The 19,170-nt window shown below is 42.2% G+C and overlaps 1 protein-coding gene across 3 annotated transcripts in view; it reads right to left on the bottom strand.

Moving 5' to 3' along the window:
* The window catches only part of myh11a (myosin, heavy chain 11a, smooth muscle), a 43,120-nt gene extending 24,527 nt beyond the window's left edge, over positions 1-18,593 (bottom strand). For 2 of the 3 annotated variants that reach the window (XM_041838920.2, XM_041838921.2), the window contains exons 1-4: positions 18,471-18,592; positions 11,601-12,054; positions 11,038-11,194; positions 2,572-2,599 (exon numbers count right to left, since the gene is read on the bottom strand). In XM_041838920.2, the coding sequence (XP_041694854.1) occupies positions 2,572-2,599; positions 11,038-11,194; positions 11,601-11,945 (530 nt within the window). In that variant the 5' untranslated portion in view covers positions 11,946-12,054; positions 18,471-18,592. Of the gene's footprint in view, positions 1-2,571; positions 2,600-11,037; positions 11,195-11,600; positions 12,055-18,470 lie in introns of all 3 variants that reach the window. The other variant, XM_041838922.2, reaches the window with a different exon arrangement.
* Between the last annotated feature and the right edge of the window lie 577 nt (positions 18,594-19,170).

Here is a 19,170-nt window from a genome sequence, read left to right as displayed (position 1 = left end):
ACTGCAGTGTGTGTCTGTGTAGAACACGATATTGTCAACATACTACACCCTAACAGCAGTCCATTAGTTTATGTTTTGTCTATGTTCCAACTTTTATGTGAAATGCATCTTATAAAACTAACTATTTATAAGAGGAGTCTGTCACAAAGCCTATGCAATCCTGTTATAAACAGCGTCATCATATAAATGCTATTACATTGTCATAGCAAATGCAGAAATTAAAATCAAAGACTCCCGACTTCAAAAGATGATGGTACAGTACATTGTTTACCGCCATACAGATGTAGGATCTTAATTTGAGCCAGTTTGCTACAGCAGGAAAATACTCCAGCTCAACAGGAAATGTGAATTATTATGTGGATTATAATTAATGGACATTTTTGTAGGGGTTGATACATTTTTCGTAAGGGAACATCAAGTCTGACATTTCTAAGTGTAAATTACAAACTTCAGAAGCCTTTTTAAACCTCAAATACACTACAACTTTTAAATGTCCTGCATTGCAGGAAAGTTATCCTGCAACAGGGTGATCAAATTAAGATGCTACGTTGGCTATGTATGCCATGACGTGTTATGACATGTGCTATGTCATGTTTATCAATATACTTTACAAAGTAATGCTATCATCACCAGGTCTAACCCCTGTCTACTATGGAGACAATACAGTCAGTCCCTGGCTCATGTGTTTTTATAATACATCAGTGTAATTTCATACACACTATGAGCATGTCATACATGACATTCCCTGTAGCGTACGTTTCTCCTATATATGGATAGAGAGTATGATCAGCACTAAGCTTATACCTAGCTGACCTGACTCACAGCCCCAAATAGAGGTGCAAAAATTCTGGTAACTTTTCCTAAAGCTCCCAGGTTTTTCAGAAATCCCTGTTGGAGGATGTCCTCCCTGACTTTACCCTACTGATTCCAGGAATCTTTCAACAGGGATTTTGGAAAAACATGGGGAAAACATTGGAACGATTCTAGAATTTTAAACCCTATAGCTCCAACCTTGCCTGTTTCCAACCACACCCCCACTGCATCACCAACCTCCCTGACTACAACAAACAAACAGGAAAATGAAACCCCACTTCTCCAAATAAGCCTTCTCTGAAAAATTGTTCAGGAAAAACTTCAGGAAGTGAGTCCAATGTGATCAGAGAATGCTGCATCCTGGCATCAATCAGTTTAGAACAGAAGGAGCCCAGAGCTCCACGGCAGTCTACTTAAACAGGGACCCTCCCATTTCCTCTACTGGGTCCACTGGAGGCTTGACAGGAAAGGTGCTCTGACTTACTGTAGAGTAGGGCTTACTGTAAATAGGCACCAGACAAACACCATGCCAAGAGGTGCTGAAGTGTATTGGGTTGTGTTATGTGTATTAGACCTGACAAGCTAAAACCCCTAGAACTGGGGCCCAGAGATGTTCCTGAATGTGTGACCTGACAACTCCTAGCCTATATAGTAACTAGAATTAGACAATAGATTCCAATTCTCTCCCAGAGTCCCAGCGAGATTCTCAATAATTGCTCTGCAACGAGTAAACAAACAAAATGGAGCCCAAACAAAAACTAATCTCTCTTTCCAATCAGGACACAGGGCACACTTCCTGTCTCTCTGAGAGGAAAGAGGGGAGGAGAGTAGAAAGGAGAGGAGAAGAGAGGAGAAGAGGGCTAACCCCTAACCCCACAACTCCCTGGATAATGGTTCCCACAAAATACAGATGTAGGATCTTAATTTAATCAATATTTTGTTGCTTAGCATTGTCATGTACAGCAGGAAATGCAAACAATGTAGTGTATTTTAGTTTGAAAAATGGCTTCTAATTTCCACTTTGACGTTTCAGACTTGATTTGCCATAAACGAAACATTTATCAATCCTTGCAAAAATGTTTATTATAATCCACATAATAATTCACATTTCCTGTTGCTGCAGGATTATTTTCCTGCTGTAGCAAACTGTCTCAAATTAAAATCCTACATCTGTATGACATGAGCATGTCAGCTAAGATTCACCAAAATACCCACTGAACTTCCTGTCAGCCTTACTATCAAACCAATCAGACTTTTCACCACAGTTGTCCCCAAAGTGTTAATTCCCACCAGACAGACCACCGTGTGTTAGTATAGAGCAGTAGCAGGCTGGAAAAAGGTAATGTTGACGTTAGAGGTATCTCATTTGTTTAACTGTGGCTGTGACCGAAATGGCACCCTATTCCTTATGTAGTGCACTACTTTTGACCAGAGCCCCCTGCGCATTGCACTACTTTTGACCAGAGCCCATAGGGCCCATAGGGAAGAGGATGTCATTTCGGACACAGTGTGTGTTTACGTAATGGGTTACATAACTGTTACTGTTCCCTGTTCAACATCCCCCTGCCCAAACCTCCTCCCCCCTCCCTCATCCAACTATGTGACGTCTAGGAAAAATGAGGGGAGAAAAAGGTGTATTTTAGGATCAAATGTACTGTATAGTGTAAAATGTAAAGTGTAAAGTGTATAGCGTATAGTGTATAATGTACAGTGTAAAGTGTGTAGTGTAAAGTGTCAAATGTGATTTTTTAAACTCACGTGCAAAGAATGGACTGGTCCTCACGATCTGCAGATAAAATAAAAATCATGATGTCAGGATAGAGTTGCTCATACATGCACATATGCAGTATCAATATGGGCATCTGACATCAGTACACCATATAGTAAGACAATTGGATTGGTTAATCAAGAAGATGCAGTTTTGTGGTCCTGTGTGGCTCAGTTGGTAAGAGCATGGTGCTTGCATCGCCAAGGTTATGGGTTCAATTCCCACTAGGGTCACATATTCAAAAACGTACGCACTCACTGTACTTTAAGTTGCTTTGGCGTGATATATCTATTTATCATTTCTAAACGTGTGTAAATCATATAGAGTATTGGTATGTTTATTTGCTACCTGTACATTTAGATAGTATTTCATTTTTATAACTCTTTCTATATTATGTTTTCAGTAGTGGTGCTCCTGAGTAATAACTTATAAGCGATGATGACGTTCTGTTGTTTCTGTCTCAATGTACGGCGCAGTCCTCAGCCCACACATAGCCTACCATATGAAACATACACTTTATTACTCCAGAGAAATCAACCAAGCGTTCACATCTTTGTACAGCCATGCGTTGAACCTTTGTACAAACAGGGCATGAGTTCAATCATCTGCTCAAGTAAGAAATTGGTAGGGCTTTCCCATGCCTAAAACATGAATAACATTTTTAAAAATAAATATGTCCACCTGATGTGTTAAGCAATAAGATAACTATCAATTCCTGATAAGTGATCCCAAAATTAGATTACGTCAAAAATCCTAGGAAAATCCTAAAGGTCCATGTAGGGATGTAACGAAATAGTTTCCCCCTTTAAACGCTAGACAGGGTGTGTATGTGTGTGTGTCTGTGTGTGTGTGTCTGGAGTCTGGGGAATGCTGTTGAGGAGAGAAAGACCATTTGGATATTATTAGTTGAATTATCAAGTTAAAGTATTTGGAGCCCAGTGCAATTTAAACATGACCTATGTGAAACAGCGGGGGAGGGGGAGTAGAGGGAGAGAGAGCAGAAGGAGAGCGAGAAAGAAAGAAAGAGAAAGAAATAGAGAGAGAAAGAAATAGAGAGAGGCAGAGAGGGTTAGTTAATCCCCCTATGCATTATCCTTATCTGCTTATAGAAAGCACATGGCTCGTATGTTGTGTCATTTAGCGTAACTCCGCAAAGATTGAAATCTCTCCTTACTGGCCATCATTCCCATCCCTGGTCCTACTGGACATGTCCTATGCTAGGCTACACTAGCCAGGCTAGCCTGTATGGCTTTGCTCAAACTGGAAAGAACTGAGCGCTAGGATGCTATTCCTCACATTGAACGTGACTTGGCAGTGGGCTAGGTTCCATTCCACACACAGCAAAATGCTGTCTGTTCCCTTTTCTTCCTAATTAAGGCACAGAGGGGAGAGAGGGAGAGGAGAGGCATCCAGGGCTGTGCAGCATTTCCAAACACGCCCAAAACAGATTCAAACACAACACTGACACCAAACGTAACTCTGAGCCAGGGAGTGGAACCTCACGGGGCACGGGAGGCATTGGGAGAGGAGGAAACGCCAAACAGAGTAGGGGCCAATCTGAAATGGCACCCTACTTCCTAGTGCAAAGTGAGATAAATAAAATACAGAGAGAGAAAGAAAAAGAGAGAGAGAGAGACACAGACAGAGAGAGAGGAGAGAGAGAGGAGAGAGATGAGCGAAGGAGTCTCCCAAATTGCAATTGCTTTAAAGGGAAAATTCCAAGGTCACTCTAGTCTCATCCCAATCACGAGTTCACCAGAGAGAAAGCCAAGACCTGTCATCAAATCACTGTCAAACAGAACATTTCATATAAGAGATGTATTTAAATTCCCCTTTATGACAATGGCATTGGAAAAACAATGTTTCAATCATCATCCAAATCATCCTCCATCCTCACCAGCTGAAACTTTTTATACAAATCCCAAACGCATGAGAACTTCACATCTCTATTCCCTTCAAACTTCAAAGAGCAGGCAGGGCACATTTCTAAGCCTTAGTGAAGGAATGTGAATCTTCCCAGGAGAGAACAGAGCCAAGATTTCACAGAATTGTCAGAGACTCTGATTGTAGATAACCCCGTTAAGAGACTTAAGAAAAGTGTAGACTCCTTTAAGACTATTATCTAAGACTTTTATCTGTTATTATGTAGCAGACAGGCAAGGCTGTGTCTGGTCTAAAGTAATGCACTACATACAGTGCATTCGGAAAGTATTTATTTATTTATTCTAAAATTGATTAAATCGTTTTTTTTCCCCCTCATCACTCTACACCCCATAATGATAAAGCAAAAACAGGTTTTTCGAAATTTTTGCAAATGTATAAAAAACAACACCTGAAATATCACATTTCCATAAGTATTCAGACCCTTTACTCAGTACTTTGTTGAAGCACCTTTGGCAGCGATTACAGCATCGAGTCTTCTTGGGTATGAAGCTACAAGCTTGGCACACCTGTATTTGGGGAGTTTCTCCCATTCTTCTCTGCATATCCTTTCAAGCTCTGTCAGGTTGGATGGGGAGCATCGCTGCACAGCTATTTACAGAGATGTTCGATCGGGTTCAAGTCCGGGCTCTGGCTGGGCCAATCAAGGACATTCAGAGTCTTGTCCCGAAGCCACTCTTGCGTTGTCTTGGCTGTGTGCTTAGGGTCATTGTCCTGTTGGAAGGTGAACCTTCGCCCTATTCTGAGGTCCTGAGTGCTCTGGAGCATGTTTTCATCAAGGATCTCTCCTCGGTCCTGACTAGTCTCCCAGTCCCTGCCACTTGGCATTCAGGCCAAAGAGTTCAATCTTGGTAGAATGTTGTTTCTCATGGTCCGAGAGTCCTTTAGGTGCCTTTTGGCAAACTCCAAGCGGGCTGTCATGTGCCTTTTACTGAGGAGTGGCTTCCGTCTGGCCACTCTACCATAAAGGCCTGATTGGTGAAGTGCTGCAGAGATGGTTGTCCTTCTGGAAGGTTCTCCCATCTCCACAGAGGAACTCTGGAGCTCTGTCAGAGTGACCATCGGGTTCTTGGTCACCTCCCTGACCAAGGCCCTTCTCCCCTGATTGCTCAGTTTGGCCGGGCGGCCAGCTCTAGGAAGAGTCTTGGTGGTTCCAAACTTCTTCCATTTAAGAATGATGGAAGCCACTTTGTTCTTGGGGACCTTCAATGCTGCAGACATTTTTTGGTACACTTCCCAAGATCTGTCCCTCGACATAATCCTGTCTCGGAGCTCTACGGACAATTTATTCGACCTCATGGCTTGGATTTTGCCTTGACATGACCTGTCAACTGTGGGACCTTATATAGACAGGTGTGTGCCTTTCCAAATCATGTCCAATCAATTGGATTTACCACAGGTGGACTCCAATCAAGTTGTAGAAACATCTCAAGGATGATCAATGGAAACATGATGCACCTGAGCTCAATTTCGAGTCTCATAGCAATACTTATGTACATTTTCTCTTCATGTTTTTTTATGTTTAATACATTTGCAAACATTTCTAAAAACCTGTTTTCGCTTTGTCATTATGTGGATTGATGAGGGAAAATAATAATTTAATCAATTTTAGAATAAGGCAAAATGTGGAAAAAGTCAAAGTCACTGTATGAAATAGGGTGCCATATCAGACACTGCCAGGGTTGTTGATAGTCTTGCGCCTCTTAACGTACATGTAGACCCATGAAGAGATCGCACGGCGACACCCCCCTAAAGGGTTTGTTTGGACCATACCATTAGTCATCCATCTTTTCTTCTGGATTTTACCCCCTTTTTCTCCCCAATTTCGTGGTATCCAATTGGTAGTTACAGTCTTGTCCCATTGCTGCAACTCCCGTACGGACACAGGAGAGGCGAAACACAACCCAACCGAGCCGCACTGCTTCTTGACACAGTGCCCGCTTAACCCAGAAGCCAGCCGCACCAATGTGCCGGAGGAAACACCGTACACCTGGCGACCGAGTCAGCGTGCACTGGGGTGCAGTGCCTTAGACCACTGCGCCACTCGGGAGGCCCCATTAGTCATACCTCTAAGGGGTTTGGGCTGTACCATTAGTCCATTAGTCATCTCGTCTATTCTGTCGTGGGAAATCCTATCAGTCTGTTAACAATTAAAACTCCCAACTCTCAAATTGAAACATAGTGACAGAGTAGAGCTATTGACCGTCCATCATTATAATGTTTACTCACGACACTGGATGCACACACCATAGCTGTAGACATTTCCTGTGTGTACATGTAAATAAGATGGTAGATTCCTACACATACAGCATATCAACAGAAAGTATGTGTCATACACTACACCAGAGATGGGCAGCTTTTGTAGGCCCGCTGATAAAAAATAAATAATAATAAGTTGAGTCGGTGTCTTAACTTACTGTTGAGAGTTACAATAGTAGAGTACACAAAGTGCAATTTCGAAATTTGGTTGTGCATCAGCAGTTTTTCTCTTGTTATGTCAGTCACGTCAGCAAACATTTTTTGGGGGTTAAGTTAGTCTAGGCAGCTATCTAAACTTGTAGTAATCATGGTCAAATTACCGACCGGAGGGCCCCTATTGATTTTGTTAGTCACTCTCAGTCAGATATCATATTAAATCATATTTTTCTCTCCACACCACGGCAAAATGAGTAGAATTGCAGCAAATTTGCAACATTTTGCTTAGGGCCCCCAAAACGCTCAAATATTACTGTTTCATTCATTGATTTTAGGTGTGTATTAAAATGTTTTTTTTTGTTTTTTTTGTTTTTGTTTTTGCAAAACGCTATAGACTAAGTGTATATACTCTGAACACCTGTTCTTTCCATGACATAGACTGAACAGGTGAATCCAAGGTGTTCCTGTTTGGTATACTCAGTGTATATTCACTGTTTAGCTGGAATGGAATGTTCATATCCTGTATATTTGACTGTGATATGTAGTTGTCTCAACCAAGATGAATGCACTAACTCTAAGTCGTTCTGGATAAGAGCATCTGCTAAATGACTAAAATGTCAAATGTAAATGTTTTACATACAGATCTCATATTACTGTATTGATTCATTTTTAGATATTGATGTCACAAATGTATCATTTGTACAGTTTTTTTTATAACAAATGTAGTTATTTGTTACATTTGACTGTGTAAAACCTAGCAGTACTACTTATTTCTCTGAGAGTGAGGCGGATATATAGCATTTGCAAAAAACATGATTATTTGTCTCTCTGAAATGAAACCATCAAGTGATAGATTTCAAACAAATACATGTCTGTCATTCAACAACCCCATGCCATGATTAGACAGTGAAAAAACACACCAATCTCTTTCATAAGTTCTTTAAACAATAAAAGCTAATTTACCAACATTTCTGAAAACGGATATATAGCGTTTTGAAAAGAAACTCTTCATATAAGCACGCCTACATATCCAGCAGCTAAACATATCTAGATACATTCTAAAGTGCTGTTTAAATTATAAATAAATAATCAGATGTGGGGAAGAATATTACTCCATATTTCTCAAAACAGATGAAATCGAGTAACAATCATAGACCAACATAGATCTAACTTAGTACAAATCGCTGGTAAAAACATTGATTAACTATTTGTTATCCTACTCCAAAGTTGTTATAAACGTGTCAGTGGCACAATTCATAAATGTATCCAATGAGGGCTTAACATTTTTGTGGTGGTTTTGTTTACCTCAACCTGCCTTGTTTCCTGTTCACATGACAGATACCCCTAGGAGCTGCGCATACACACACACACACGCATGCGCACTCGCACTCGCGCACTCGCACACACACACACACACACACACACACACACACACACACACACACACACACACACACAGAGCTGCGCATACACACACACACACGCATGCGCACTCGCACTCGCACTCGCGCACTCGCACACACACACACACACACACACACACACACACACACACACACACACACACACACACACACACACACACACACACACACACACAGTAACGTGTTACCTCTGACTAAGCTGTAATGTTATGTCAAGTGAAATGCTATCTGACAAGAACCCACAGAATGGCAGGCAGCTCCTAGAGTGATCCGTAGTGTGTGTGTGTGTGTGTGTGTGTGTGTGTGTGTGTGTGTGTGTGTGTGTGTGTGTAAATTCAAAGATAATGCACACACACAAGCACACGCACAGGCTTACCCTGTGATTTATGAGTGTAAGAAAGTCCATCTAAGACCTAAATCCAAATGATATAAACATGGGGTTTCAAGTTTATGAAGTTGGAGTGACTGATAAAAACAGAGGAGGATAATCAAGTCAGTGGGTTTGCTCTCTTCTTTGTAATGTATGACTATAAATGTATCCAGTGCTTAAACCGTGTACTACATCATAAGGAACTTGAGCTCGAGTAGGAGTGAGGTCATTGTGTTTCTGCTTGGCCAGCATCGCAGGGCTTATTCTAGCTTCTCTCATCATGCTGCAGCACTTTGAACAATGGAGAGGGTTGGTTCTTACATCATTTACAATGTTCTTTCAAGGTCATGTTCTGGGAGGACCCCATTGGTCAGAAAAGAGTCAAAATGAGGGCTAAAGGAGAGATGGTGTTGTTTTTTCAGCTCTTTGACTGCAATGTTAAGTTCACTAATACCCTTTTAGACGATCGTGCCAACCTGAACCATACTGTGCTGACTCGGATACATTTGTTTCACATTATTTTCACAGCTACCATAGATGAGTAAGCAGGCCAGTGCAATACGGTTTGGCTCGGCTCAGCTTGGCTCACTGGTGTAAAAATGGTGAAGTGTAACAATGTTGAAGTAGTGACTTGGTAAGGAAAGAGAACAGCAGCCTCCTCTGTTTCTGCTTTGTGTGGTTATAGATTGAGTTAGTCAGATCTGTTTTGTTGACACATGACAAGCAACGCAGTGACTGGCTGTAAAAAAAGACACAATAGTAGAAATGTGATAAAACCTCAAAGCCCTTGTGAGAACTTGTTGTTGCACAGTATAGTGTCATTTATCATCGCAGTATTGACATGTACTGTCACAAGTTATTATCATTTAAATACACTGTTAACATTTACTTACAGCTAAAATGTCAAATGTAGAATTTAAAACATAGAAGGGGCTGATATCCACAATCTGATTAGAATTCACAATAACAAATGAAGTACTTGAATCAAGGGGATAATTTTGCCAAAGGAGTTATCTAAATGGAATGGACAGAAATATTGTCCTGTCCAGAAATTAGCAACTAAATGTCCATAGTTTATCTTAAATCCTAAAGCAACAGACAGAAAAGGCTAAATGGAGAGAATATTTTATTGAAGATTCGAAGAGGAACTGTCTTCCGACTTCCTGTCCTCCATCTCTCTAAATCCAGATGCCAGTAAGCTTCTCTAAGAATCCCGCAGAATCCTTAGCAAATCCTTGGGGTCAACTCAGTCCACATGACCCCTGACATATGGCACCACATAACAAAGCCTTGTGGGAAACGCTGAGTCGTCCACATCAGGATATTAGCCTCTTATGCTCTCTCAGTCTTAGCACTATAGGGGCTAGCCAGGAGCTCTTTACTGGCATTTACTGTAAGCAGAGTTGGCCCATCGTCACCTCGTGTCCAGAATTCTCTTTGAATGAGCTACTAAAAGGCTTATTCACCGTCACTGTTCATGAACTTTAATTGAAGTAAGCTGTGTTTACATTGTTTTTATGCAGTTTCACAGCCCACATACTTCAGGAAGAGAGGTTTTTGACCATAGAGGGCATTGATAGAGCGTGTAAGTCTACAGTATATTTAAGCAATAAGGCACCTCGGGTGTTTGTGTACCACTCATTTTGTGGCTTGATACCTCATCACAACCTCTTATGTTGTCAGGCGAGTGGCAAAAGGTGAGACATGTTACAGCTGCCTCGACAGTCTACCCACAACATGCTCTTAAAACTGTCAGAGCCCATTTCAACAGAACGCAAATCACGTTAAATAGGATCTCGGCGCGCACGCACGGCCTAGCACTCAGCTTAACGCTCGTCTTAGCTTTTAAACTATCTGCAGTTGCTAAGTTGATAAAATATTGTCACTTCTGAAGTGTCTTCTGCTGAGTATATAACATATTGTCACTTTTGAAGAGTCTTGAAGAGCTAGCTATCGTTGAGTTATTGAAAATGTTGTTTTGTCGGTTTGTTGACCTTAAGACAACTGAAGCAAGACTGTTGCAATCACTGTTTTGTAGCAGCTGATATGATACAAACCAAACCAATTCTCCCAAGATAGTAACAAGCTAGATAGGAAGAACAGCTGTGGTGAGATACCATGGTCTTCAAACAGGGTTGGGATCAACTCAAATGTCATTAATTTCAGTCAATTCAGCAGGTAAACTGAAATTCCAAACATTTCATTTTAGTCAATTCATGGACTGAATTGAAATTGAATCGACGCCAACCCTTCCTTCCAAGACAAAGAAGTTACAGTAACAGGAAGATGTGTTACTATGAACCTACCTTGCATCATGTTTCTGTAGGCGTTGTCAGTGATGGAGTAGATGTGAGGGGGAACTTCGTGGCGTTTCTTGCCTTTGTACATCTCAATGATTTTCTCAGAGTAGATGGGCAGCATCTTGTATGGGTTCACCACTACACAGAACAGGCCAGAGTATGTCTGCAGAGAGAAAACATGGATAAGCAGGGTTATTATTGATAATAAGCAAACACGGTTATTCTACACTTATTCAATTGCTGTGTTTGAAATTATCACAGTCCTTTTTGCTGGTAGCAAGGACCTCTTTCTAAGGTTGTGAAGACTGTGAGTATTATTGTGAGTATTTATGGGCCTGTGTGCTTCTACGACCATATCTTCTCATGTAGATAGGCCTATCCCACTGGGCACACACTGGTTGAATCAACGTTGTTTCGACGTCATTTCAATGAAATTTCATTGAACCAACGTGGAATGGATGTTGAATTGACGTCTGTGCCGTGGGACAGAAGTAATTTACCTCAGGTTGTGTAGAGTGTGTACAAGTATGACTGTATGTATCTGTGTGAACGTAGAGAGTCCAACTCACGTAGATGAGCCCGGAGAAGTACCTCTCCCGGATGTTGTGCAGCACCGACGCCTCGTTCAGGCAGGTGAGCTCGGCCATATCCTCCACCTTACTGAACTTGGGAGGGTTCATCTTCTGGATATCATCCTTATTCACTGTCACTTTCTTCCCGTTGTCGGCCAGCTCTACCAGGCACTCGTCCCCGTGCTCCTCCTTGACGCTCGCCGCCTCGAAGCCATTCTTCTCAGAGGGGATCCACACCAGCTTCTTCGCTGACCAGTCGGCCTGGGCCATGGGACTGTTGATGAAGTCCTTGTCCAGGAAGAGGAACTTCTCGTCCTCAGTCATCTGTTTTTTATTAGCCATCTTGGTGGTCGGTGGAGGATCTTGGATCTTCTAAGATCTTCTGTCTTTTTTTTTTGGGAGGGGGGGCAGCTGGAGATGGGGAGAGAGAGAGAGAGAGAGAGAGAGGGGGCTGGGGGGAGAAAGAGAGAAGAAATGTTCAAATGTTAAAAGACTGGGTTGGATTGACTTGGTTTGGTTTATGTGTTTATGGTTTGGCTAGTCATTGACTCTGAGAGAAGGGGATTGTGGGTCTGTGTCATGCACGGCAACCACAGGTTAGGGGTCAAGATGTTTGAGTCATTACAAAAAATATATATAATTGAATAGATTTAAATAATATAATATAATAATATAATATGCCATTTAGCAGACGCTTTTATCCAAAGCGACTTACAGTCATGCGTGCATACATTTTTTTTGTGTATGGGTGGTCCCGGGGATCGAACCCACTACTTTGGCGTTACAAGCGCCGTGCTCTACCAGCTGAGCTACAGAGGACCACAAAGCCTTGCATGATTCTTTCTGTAAATACTTTCTCACACAGAAAACTCTGTTTTCAGTCCGGCAACAACATACCCAAGGGGTTAACTAAATGGTGTATGAGTCAGACACTACATGTATACTCTCCTACCACTGCCAGCCATACGTTCACAGAAGGCATGGACACTCAAAGGGTTAATAACATTTCTTCATCCATCTAGAAACTCCCAGACTACAGTAATTCTCACAGACCCTCGTCTTCGGGCTTAGCCTCCTACACTCTCACACACGAGCCACAAGGGAGACTACAACCATCACAGTGCCTAATTTAGATATGAAGATAGACTCTGGGAAATGACTTCTAAGTAACTGTACCATATGCGATAAGGACTTATATTGATCTTTTCAACTCTTGTACTGTAAGTACCCTTTAGCTATTCACTTTTACAAGTGAGGGGTTTACCCATACCCTAATCAAAAAAAAATTGCTCCAACAACAATAAAGTCAATTTTTTTTCTCTCTTTCCCTCTCTCCCCTGTGCAGCACCGTCCACTACATTGCAGTCCCGTGCTGTGATGCCCATATATGGCCTGCTTCTCTGGAGCAGGCCTTTCGATGGACCTAAACAGCCAGGCAAGTTCAACTCCCAAACAAAGCCCTTATAGGGAAGAGTATGTCTACAGCTGGTCTACGCAGTTTGGAGTTTACTCCAAAATGATAACACGGACGGAGAGGGAGAGCTTGTTTGGGGGGTTTTCATGTTCATGGTTCATGCTTCATATGATCCCGCCACTGTGCTGTTCTCATCTGTGGCTGTATAGTGTAGTGTGCTGGAGGGAGGGATGCTAGCTAGCTAGCCGCTGGGCTTTGAGTCATACCTGTAGGAGGTGGAGCCACGGCAGGTGCACAGTTCTATGGCAAACTCAGTGCTAGTATTTTATAATTCAGTGCTGTTATGAATGCATTACTGGAAACGTGGTAATAACCTGCTGTGTTTAATACCCTAATAGAAACACCAATTGATTCAGTTCAATAGTACTACAGTGTCTAAATGATTGTGACACACATGATCTTACAAATTCCAATCAGACTACGCAGACATAAGACATAACTAATGATAAATGTTGACCTTTGGGCTGGTAAATCAAACTAGTCTTGGTTGATAAGACTCAGACTATAATCCATTGCACTACATCATAGAGTCTCTGCACCCATCATTCCTATCCAGCCCTCACTTTCTTAGTATAGTCAGTCACAGTTACAGACTGGCATGCTCTTTCTAGGACTTGGAATGGGATCTATTCACGTCACAAGTCCTCCTGGGAAAGATTGTCACTTTGTCCCCTGGGACTAGCTCGAGCCAAACTACCCACAAAACCCTTGGTTGGAAGCAGAAATATCCACTTAGCCAGAGTGAGACACTATTTTTAGGAAAAATGACATTATCCTCTATCCTGTTCCTTATTTGCAATGGTTGTAGAGCACAGCACAGAATAAACTGGGGCCGTACTAGTACACAACACCATGCAGCACTAACACAGTAGTCCAAGGTTGTGTATAAAGAGGAGACATTACAGCTGATTCAGGATGAACTATTTCCTTTACTGACTGACTGGACTTTTCCTGACACTCCCCTACAGTACTGTTACTGTAGATGCAGCAAGGCAAGTGTCATCACTCCCTTGAACTTTTCTGCACCTCTCAAACATTTTGGTCCTCTCTCTCTCTCTCTCTCTCTCTCTCTCTCTCTCTCTCTCTCTCTCTCTCTCTCTCTCTCTCTCTCTCTCTCTCTCTCTCTCTCTCTCTCTCTCTCTCATCCCTAATCCTTAACATTTCAGCACCCTCCCTCCCTTCTTATCGTGTCGTGTCACCGCACGGTCAGTGGTTCCTCACCCCCTTCTCTCCTCTCTCGTTCTCTCGCCCCCCTCTCCCCCTCTCTCTGTCTCTCTCTTCATCTTGTTGTGTCAACGTGTGTTCACCTTTGTTCTCAGCCAGTGTACACTGAGGACCGCTGTCTGAGTAGGGGGTTGACAGGGTGACAGTTTGCTGATAGGAAGCAGTCCAGTCTGGTAGAGACTATAAGACCGTACTTAAAGAGCATGATAGGGTGAGAAAATGAGGAGAGGGGAAGAGGTGGAGGAGGAGTCTCAGAAGACTGTTTGTCAACACTGTCAGGAGAACGAGGGGCAGAGGAAAAGAGGGTTGAGAAGAGAGGAGGGGGAGGAGGGGAGGGGAGGGGAGGAGAAGAGGAGGAAGGGTACAGTAAAATTCTGGTGAAATGCTCAGTAGCAAAGTCAGTCTTTCCAAGAAGCAAAGACAGAAGATAAGAAGGAATCACTTCCTTTATCATCTGATAAGAACTCATTGTCGTATCTAACCCATTTAATAATGATATGTAACCATTGATTGTGTCACGCCCTGACCTTAGAGATCCATTTTATTTCTCTATTTAGTTAGGTCAGGGTGTGATTTGGGCGGGCATTCTAGTTTTTCTATTTCTTTGTTGGCCGGGTGTGGTTCCCAATCAGAGGCACCTGTCTATTGTTGTCTCTGATTGGGGATCATACTTAGGCAGCCCTTTTCCCACCTTAGTTTGTGGGATCTTGTTTTTGTATAGGTGCTGTGTAGCCTGCAGAACTTTACGTTCGTTTGTATTTTTGTTGTTTTGTCGGTGTTCATTTAATAAACTAATATGTTCGCCTACCACGCTGCACCTTGGTCCGAGCCGTCTATCAACGAGCGTGACAGATTGTTGAAGAATATAACTTAAAAATGCCTCATGAGCTTAGTTCAACTGTCATACCCCATCAGAAGCCAACATATAAGCTTGTTATATTCCATTGTTTGTAAACAAAGTAAATGTTAACAAACACTGTATAGCCTCAAAGTACGGTTAAAACTATACTTTTGATATCATGGATGGTCAGTCCTTGCATCTCTGTCTATGAATTTGAGAGTGGTTACATTTTTACCGAAACAGGGGCAGGGAGTCCTTTGTTTCTACTTCTGATTGCCGCTTTAAAGCCTCCATAGGATAATCAGATAATAACACTGAGTGGCGCAGTGGTCTAAGACACTGCATCGCAGTGCTAGCTGTGCCACTAGAGATCCTGGTTCGAATCCAGGCTCTGTCGTAGCCGGCCGCGACCGGGAGACCCATGGGGCGGCGCACAATTGGCCCAGGGTATGGGAGGGAATGGCCGGCAGGTATGTAGCTCAGTTGGTAGAGCATGGCGTTTGCAATGCCAGGGTTGTGGGTTCGATTCCCACGGGGGGCCAGTATGAAAAAATATTAAAATAATGTATGCACTCACTAACTGTAAGTCGCTCTGGATAAGAGCGTCTGCTAAATGGCTAAAATGTAAATATTGAATCAATGTTGTTGAAGCTGTATTTATTATAGGGGAACTATAGATCCTGGTTGCATCCCAAATGGCACCCTATCTAGTGCACTACTTTTGACTAGGGCTCTGGTCAAAAGTCATGCACTACAGGGAATAGGGTGCCATTTGGAATTATAGATCCTGTTTTTCATCAAATAAATAAATGGTGGATGAGAGAGGGATGAAATGATGTCCTTGTGCTGTGTATGAATGGGCTGGTTGCCCAGGAGACCACTTGCCCTTTATTTTTAGGGGCTGAATGGTGACCCCTGGGCCTGTGAAAGGTTTTACCCCTCTCCCTCATCATTCCATCCCTTCCCTGATTCCTGGCTTCATCGCAAAAACTAATTTCTTAGTAGTTACTGTACTGTTACTAAACACTGTATCATCAAGCCTTGACGACTCTAATGGATTGCGCTCAGCTATGCCAGGATAAGAGTTAGGCCTAATAATGGTAATTCTCCCAAACTGTCACAGTATCTAACACATTCACTACTCTGGTATATCGGCTGGTATACTGTATCAACTAACACTAAGGCCCTGCTTTTCTTGCCTGATGACTCAAGCTGAATTATTCCGCTGCTCTATGTTCACTACATACTTCAGTCAGACTGCCATCGTTGAAGTCGTTTGTGGTGACATCAAAATGAGGGGTGTTGGACAAAACAAAGTAATCAGCAATAGGATCATTTCTAACCAATCATAGTATCAAACATTTTCTAAACGGGGCAGAGGAACCCATGTGTGTTCTGGCTCTGGCCCAACCCATCGGTTTCTGGGACTAATCAGAACGGTTAGAATGTGTTTGCGTTCTAAAATTGTCGGGGAGGTACTCAGATCCAGACTCATTGCGGAGAAGAAACTAAAGTCTGTGGCGTTGCGTTTGGCCGGAGCAAGGAGTTTGGGTAGCCAGGCAACTGATTTGCTGCACTCCGAGTCCTGATGAACTGCAATAGGCCATATGTAAACACACACACAGTTGTCCTAGTGGGCGAAAACCGATTGTAATGATATCAGATTCAACCAGATTTGCATGCTGAGGTATGTGACGACGAATAAACAACACTACAATCCAGTACGTCCCAAAAAAAAATGTAAATGCCTGGTCCTGAAACATTGAAGAAGAATGAAGCCTATGAGCTCACAATTGTGTTAGGCCATTTAAACACAATTAAGGTTAATGTTGTAACGACCTGCCCAGAGACAGTCAGAGCACCATGCATTTCAGTCTTGGATTCTACTGCTATGGTGTCTCACGTGTTGCTTACTCCAAACATATCTCTTCTTATTAGGCAGTTTGGCCGTTCTCCAACTCTAAAAGTATCTGAAGCCTTTATTTTCTCCTGATGGACCCTCTGACCATGTTGTTTTCACTTGTGCCTTAGAGCAGTGCTTTATTTCACTGAAAAACGAATGAAAGTCAGATGAAAACATCATTTAGATGATGCTGCAGGCTCTCTGTGGTGGATCGACAAAGACCGTCAAAATGAATCTCCAAAGTCAACCAGAGACAATATAGCTGAGCGGTAACAAAGTCCTCAGACTGAGATAGAAAACCACAAGCTTGCTTTACTCAAACTCCCATGCAGCATAACCTTATGATAATCACTTTTCCTGTCAGCAAACTACTAGCTTAGGTTTCAACATCTGGTCAACTTCAGTTACTATGAAGATGACCCCAGTGTCTTTCTGATCACTCACTGACATTTTCCAGTTTGATGCTGGTTTGAGTCACTGCAAACTGGAGAGGATACGACTCTCAAGTCTACCCTGAGCCACCACACCACAAAGTTCAGCATCAAGACAGACAGACAGCTTTAAACTACCATATTAGGAGAACAGGAAACTCCCTGGTTAGCACTCAGCCTGTTTCTTCTTTCAGATACACAAAGTCAACTTCCCCTCACTTCCTATAGCCTATGGCACTACTGGCATAAATCGTTCAGTCAAACTGTTATTCCAAGCTGTTACATAATAAATAACATGGTTACTATATAGATAGCATTACTGGTTAGTGTATAGAAAACATGGTAAAGAAAGGCATTGTTAGGCAATGTTGTGCATCACTGATAAAGTGAAGAATTCTCTGATAAAGATGGCCAACATGCAAAGGTCACAGACTCTTTAACCACATCATCATGTGACTGCATCAGACAGATGTCAGCACTGCAGTTACATTGTATAGGCTACCACTGATAGTAATTTATTCTGGAGTGATTTGGCTTGTTCTGCATTTACATTAGAGTCAGGCAAAACAGCTGTCAAAAGCATGCAATTGTAACAGAGATCAACAGTGATAATTGATATCTGATATCTATTTCCTGGTCATTTTGCTAACTAATACATTGTGAAAGCAGTGTGCGGAATGCCCCCAGCTCATCGGTGCCCTCTGATCTTGCTCTGAAGATGTCTTCTGATAAAACCAGTTTATAACAGGTTTTAAGATCAACTGTGCCATGTTTTCAAAAGCCAAGCAATGGCTGTAGACCTATACACATGAAGGAATGACAATATAGGCTACATTTGATAAACAAAAATGTCAGTTTCAATTGCCATAATCAATGTTGCTAAGCGTGCGTAATGAACACTATAGACGTACGCGCAAAACAACAAGTGCACTCTCACTCTCTCCAACTTGTATCAAAGTAAAACAATGGCCTTGCATAAAAATAAATGACTTACAAATTTGATGAATTCGAATCAGCAGGGGGGTTTGGGATTTGGAAAGTTAGGGTTTGGAGCGTCCTGCGGTTGACGGGGTAGCCTACTCCAAAGACGAACAGTCCAAATTACCCTGGTATAATACCTCGCTTTACCATTTAAACCCGGAGGGTGGAGCCGCACGCGCAGACCCTCCTCTCTCTGATCTGACAGCGCACAGCATCCACTTCTACCGCGGGGTGCGAGAGGTTTGAAAACTCGGTGGTACTGTAGCCTACACGCGTGCTTGACGACTGAAAAGCAGAACGAAGTGCAGATTACTATAAAGCGCACACACTTTATAGTAATCTGGTATGCATAATATACTTAGTACCTCTTCGTATAATGAGCATAATGGAAAACGTTATGCGGTGTGTGTACAGTAGCTATGAATAGCCTACTTGTATAGTTGAAGTCGGAAGTTTACATACACTTAGGTTGGAGTCATTAATACTCGTTTTTCAACCACTCCACAAATTTCTTGTTTACAAACTATAGTTTTGGCAAGTCGGTTAGGACATCTACTTTGTGCATGACACACAAGTAATTTTTCCAACAATTGTTTACAGACAGATTATTTCACTTATAATTCACTGTATCACAATTCCAGTGGGTCAGAAGTTTACATACATTAAGTTGTCTGTGCCTTTAAACAGCTTGGAAAATTCCAGAAAATGATGTC

Source organism: Coregonus clupeaformis, chromosome 20 (assembly GCF_020615455.1).
Source record: "Coregonus clupeaformis isolate EN_2021a chromosome 20, ASM2061545v1, whole genome shotgun sequence".
NCBI lineage: Eukaryota > Metazoa > Chordata > Actinopteri > Salmoniformes > Salmonidae > Coregonus > Coregonus clupeaformis.
Note: the sequence above shows the minus strand (reverse complement) of the source record. Positions and strands in the feature narration are given on the sequence as shown.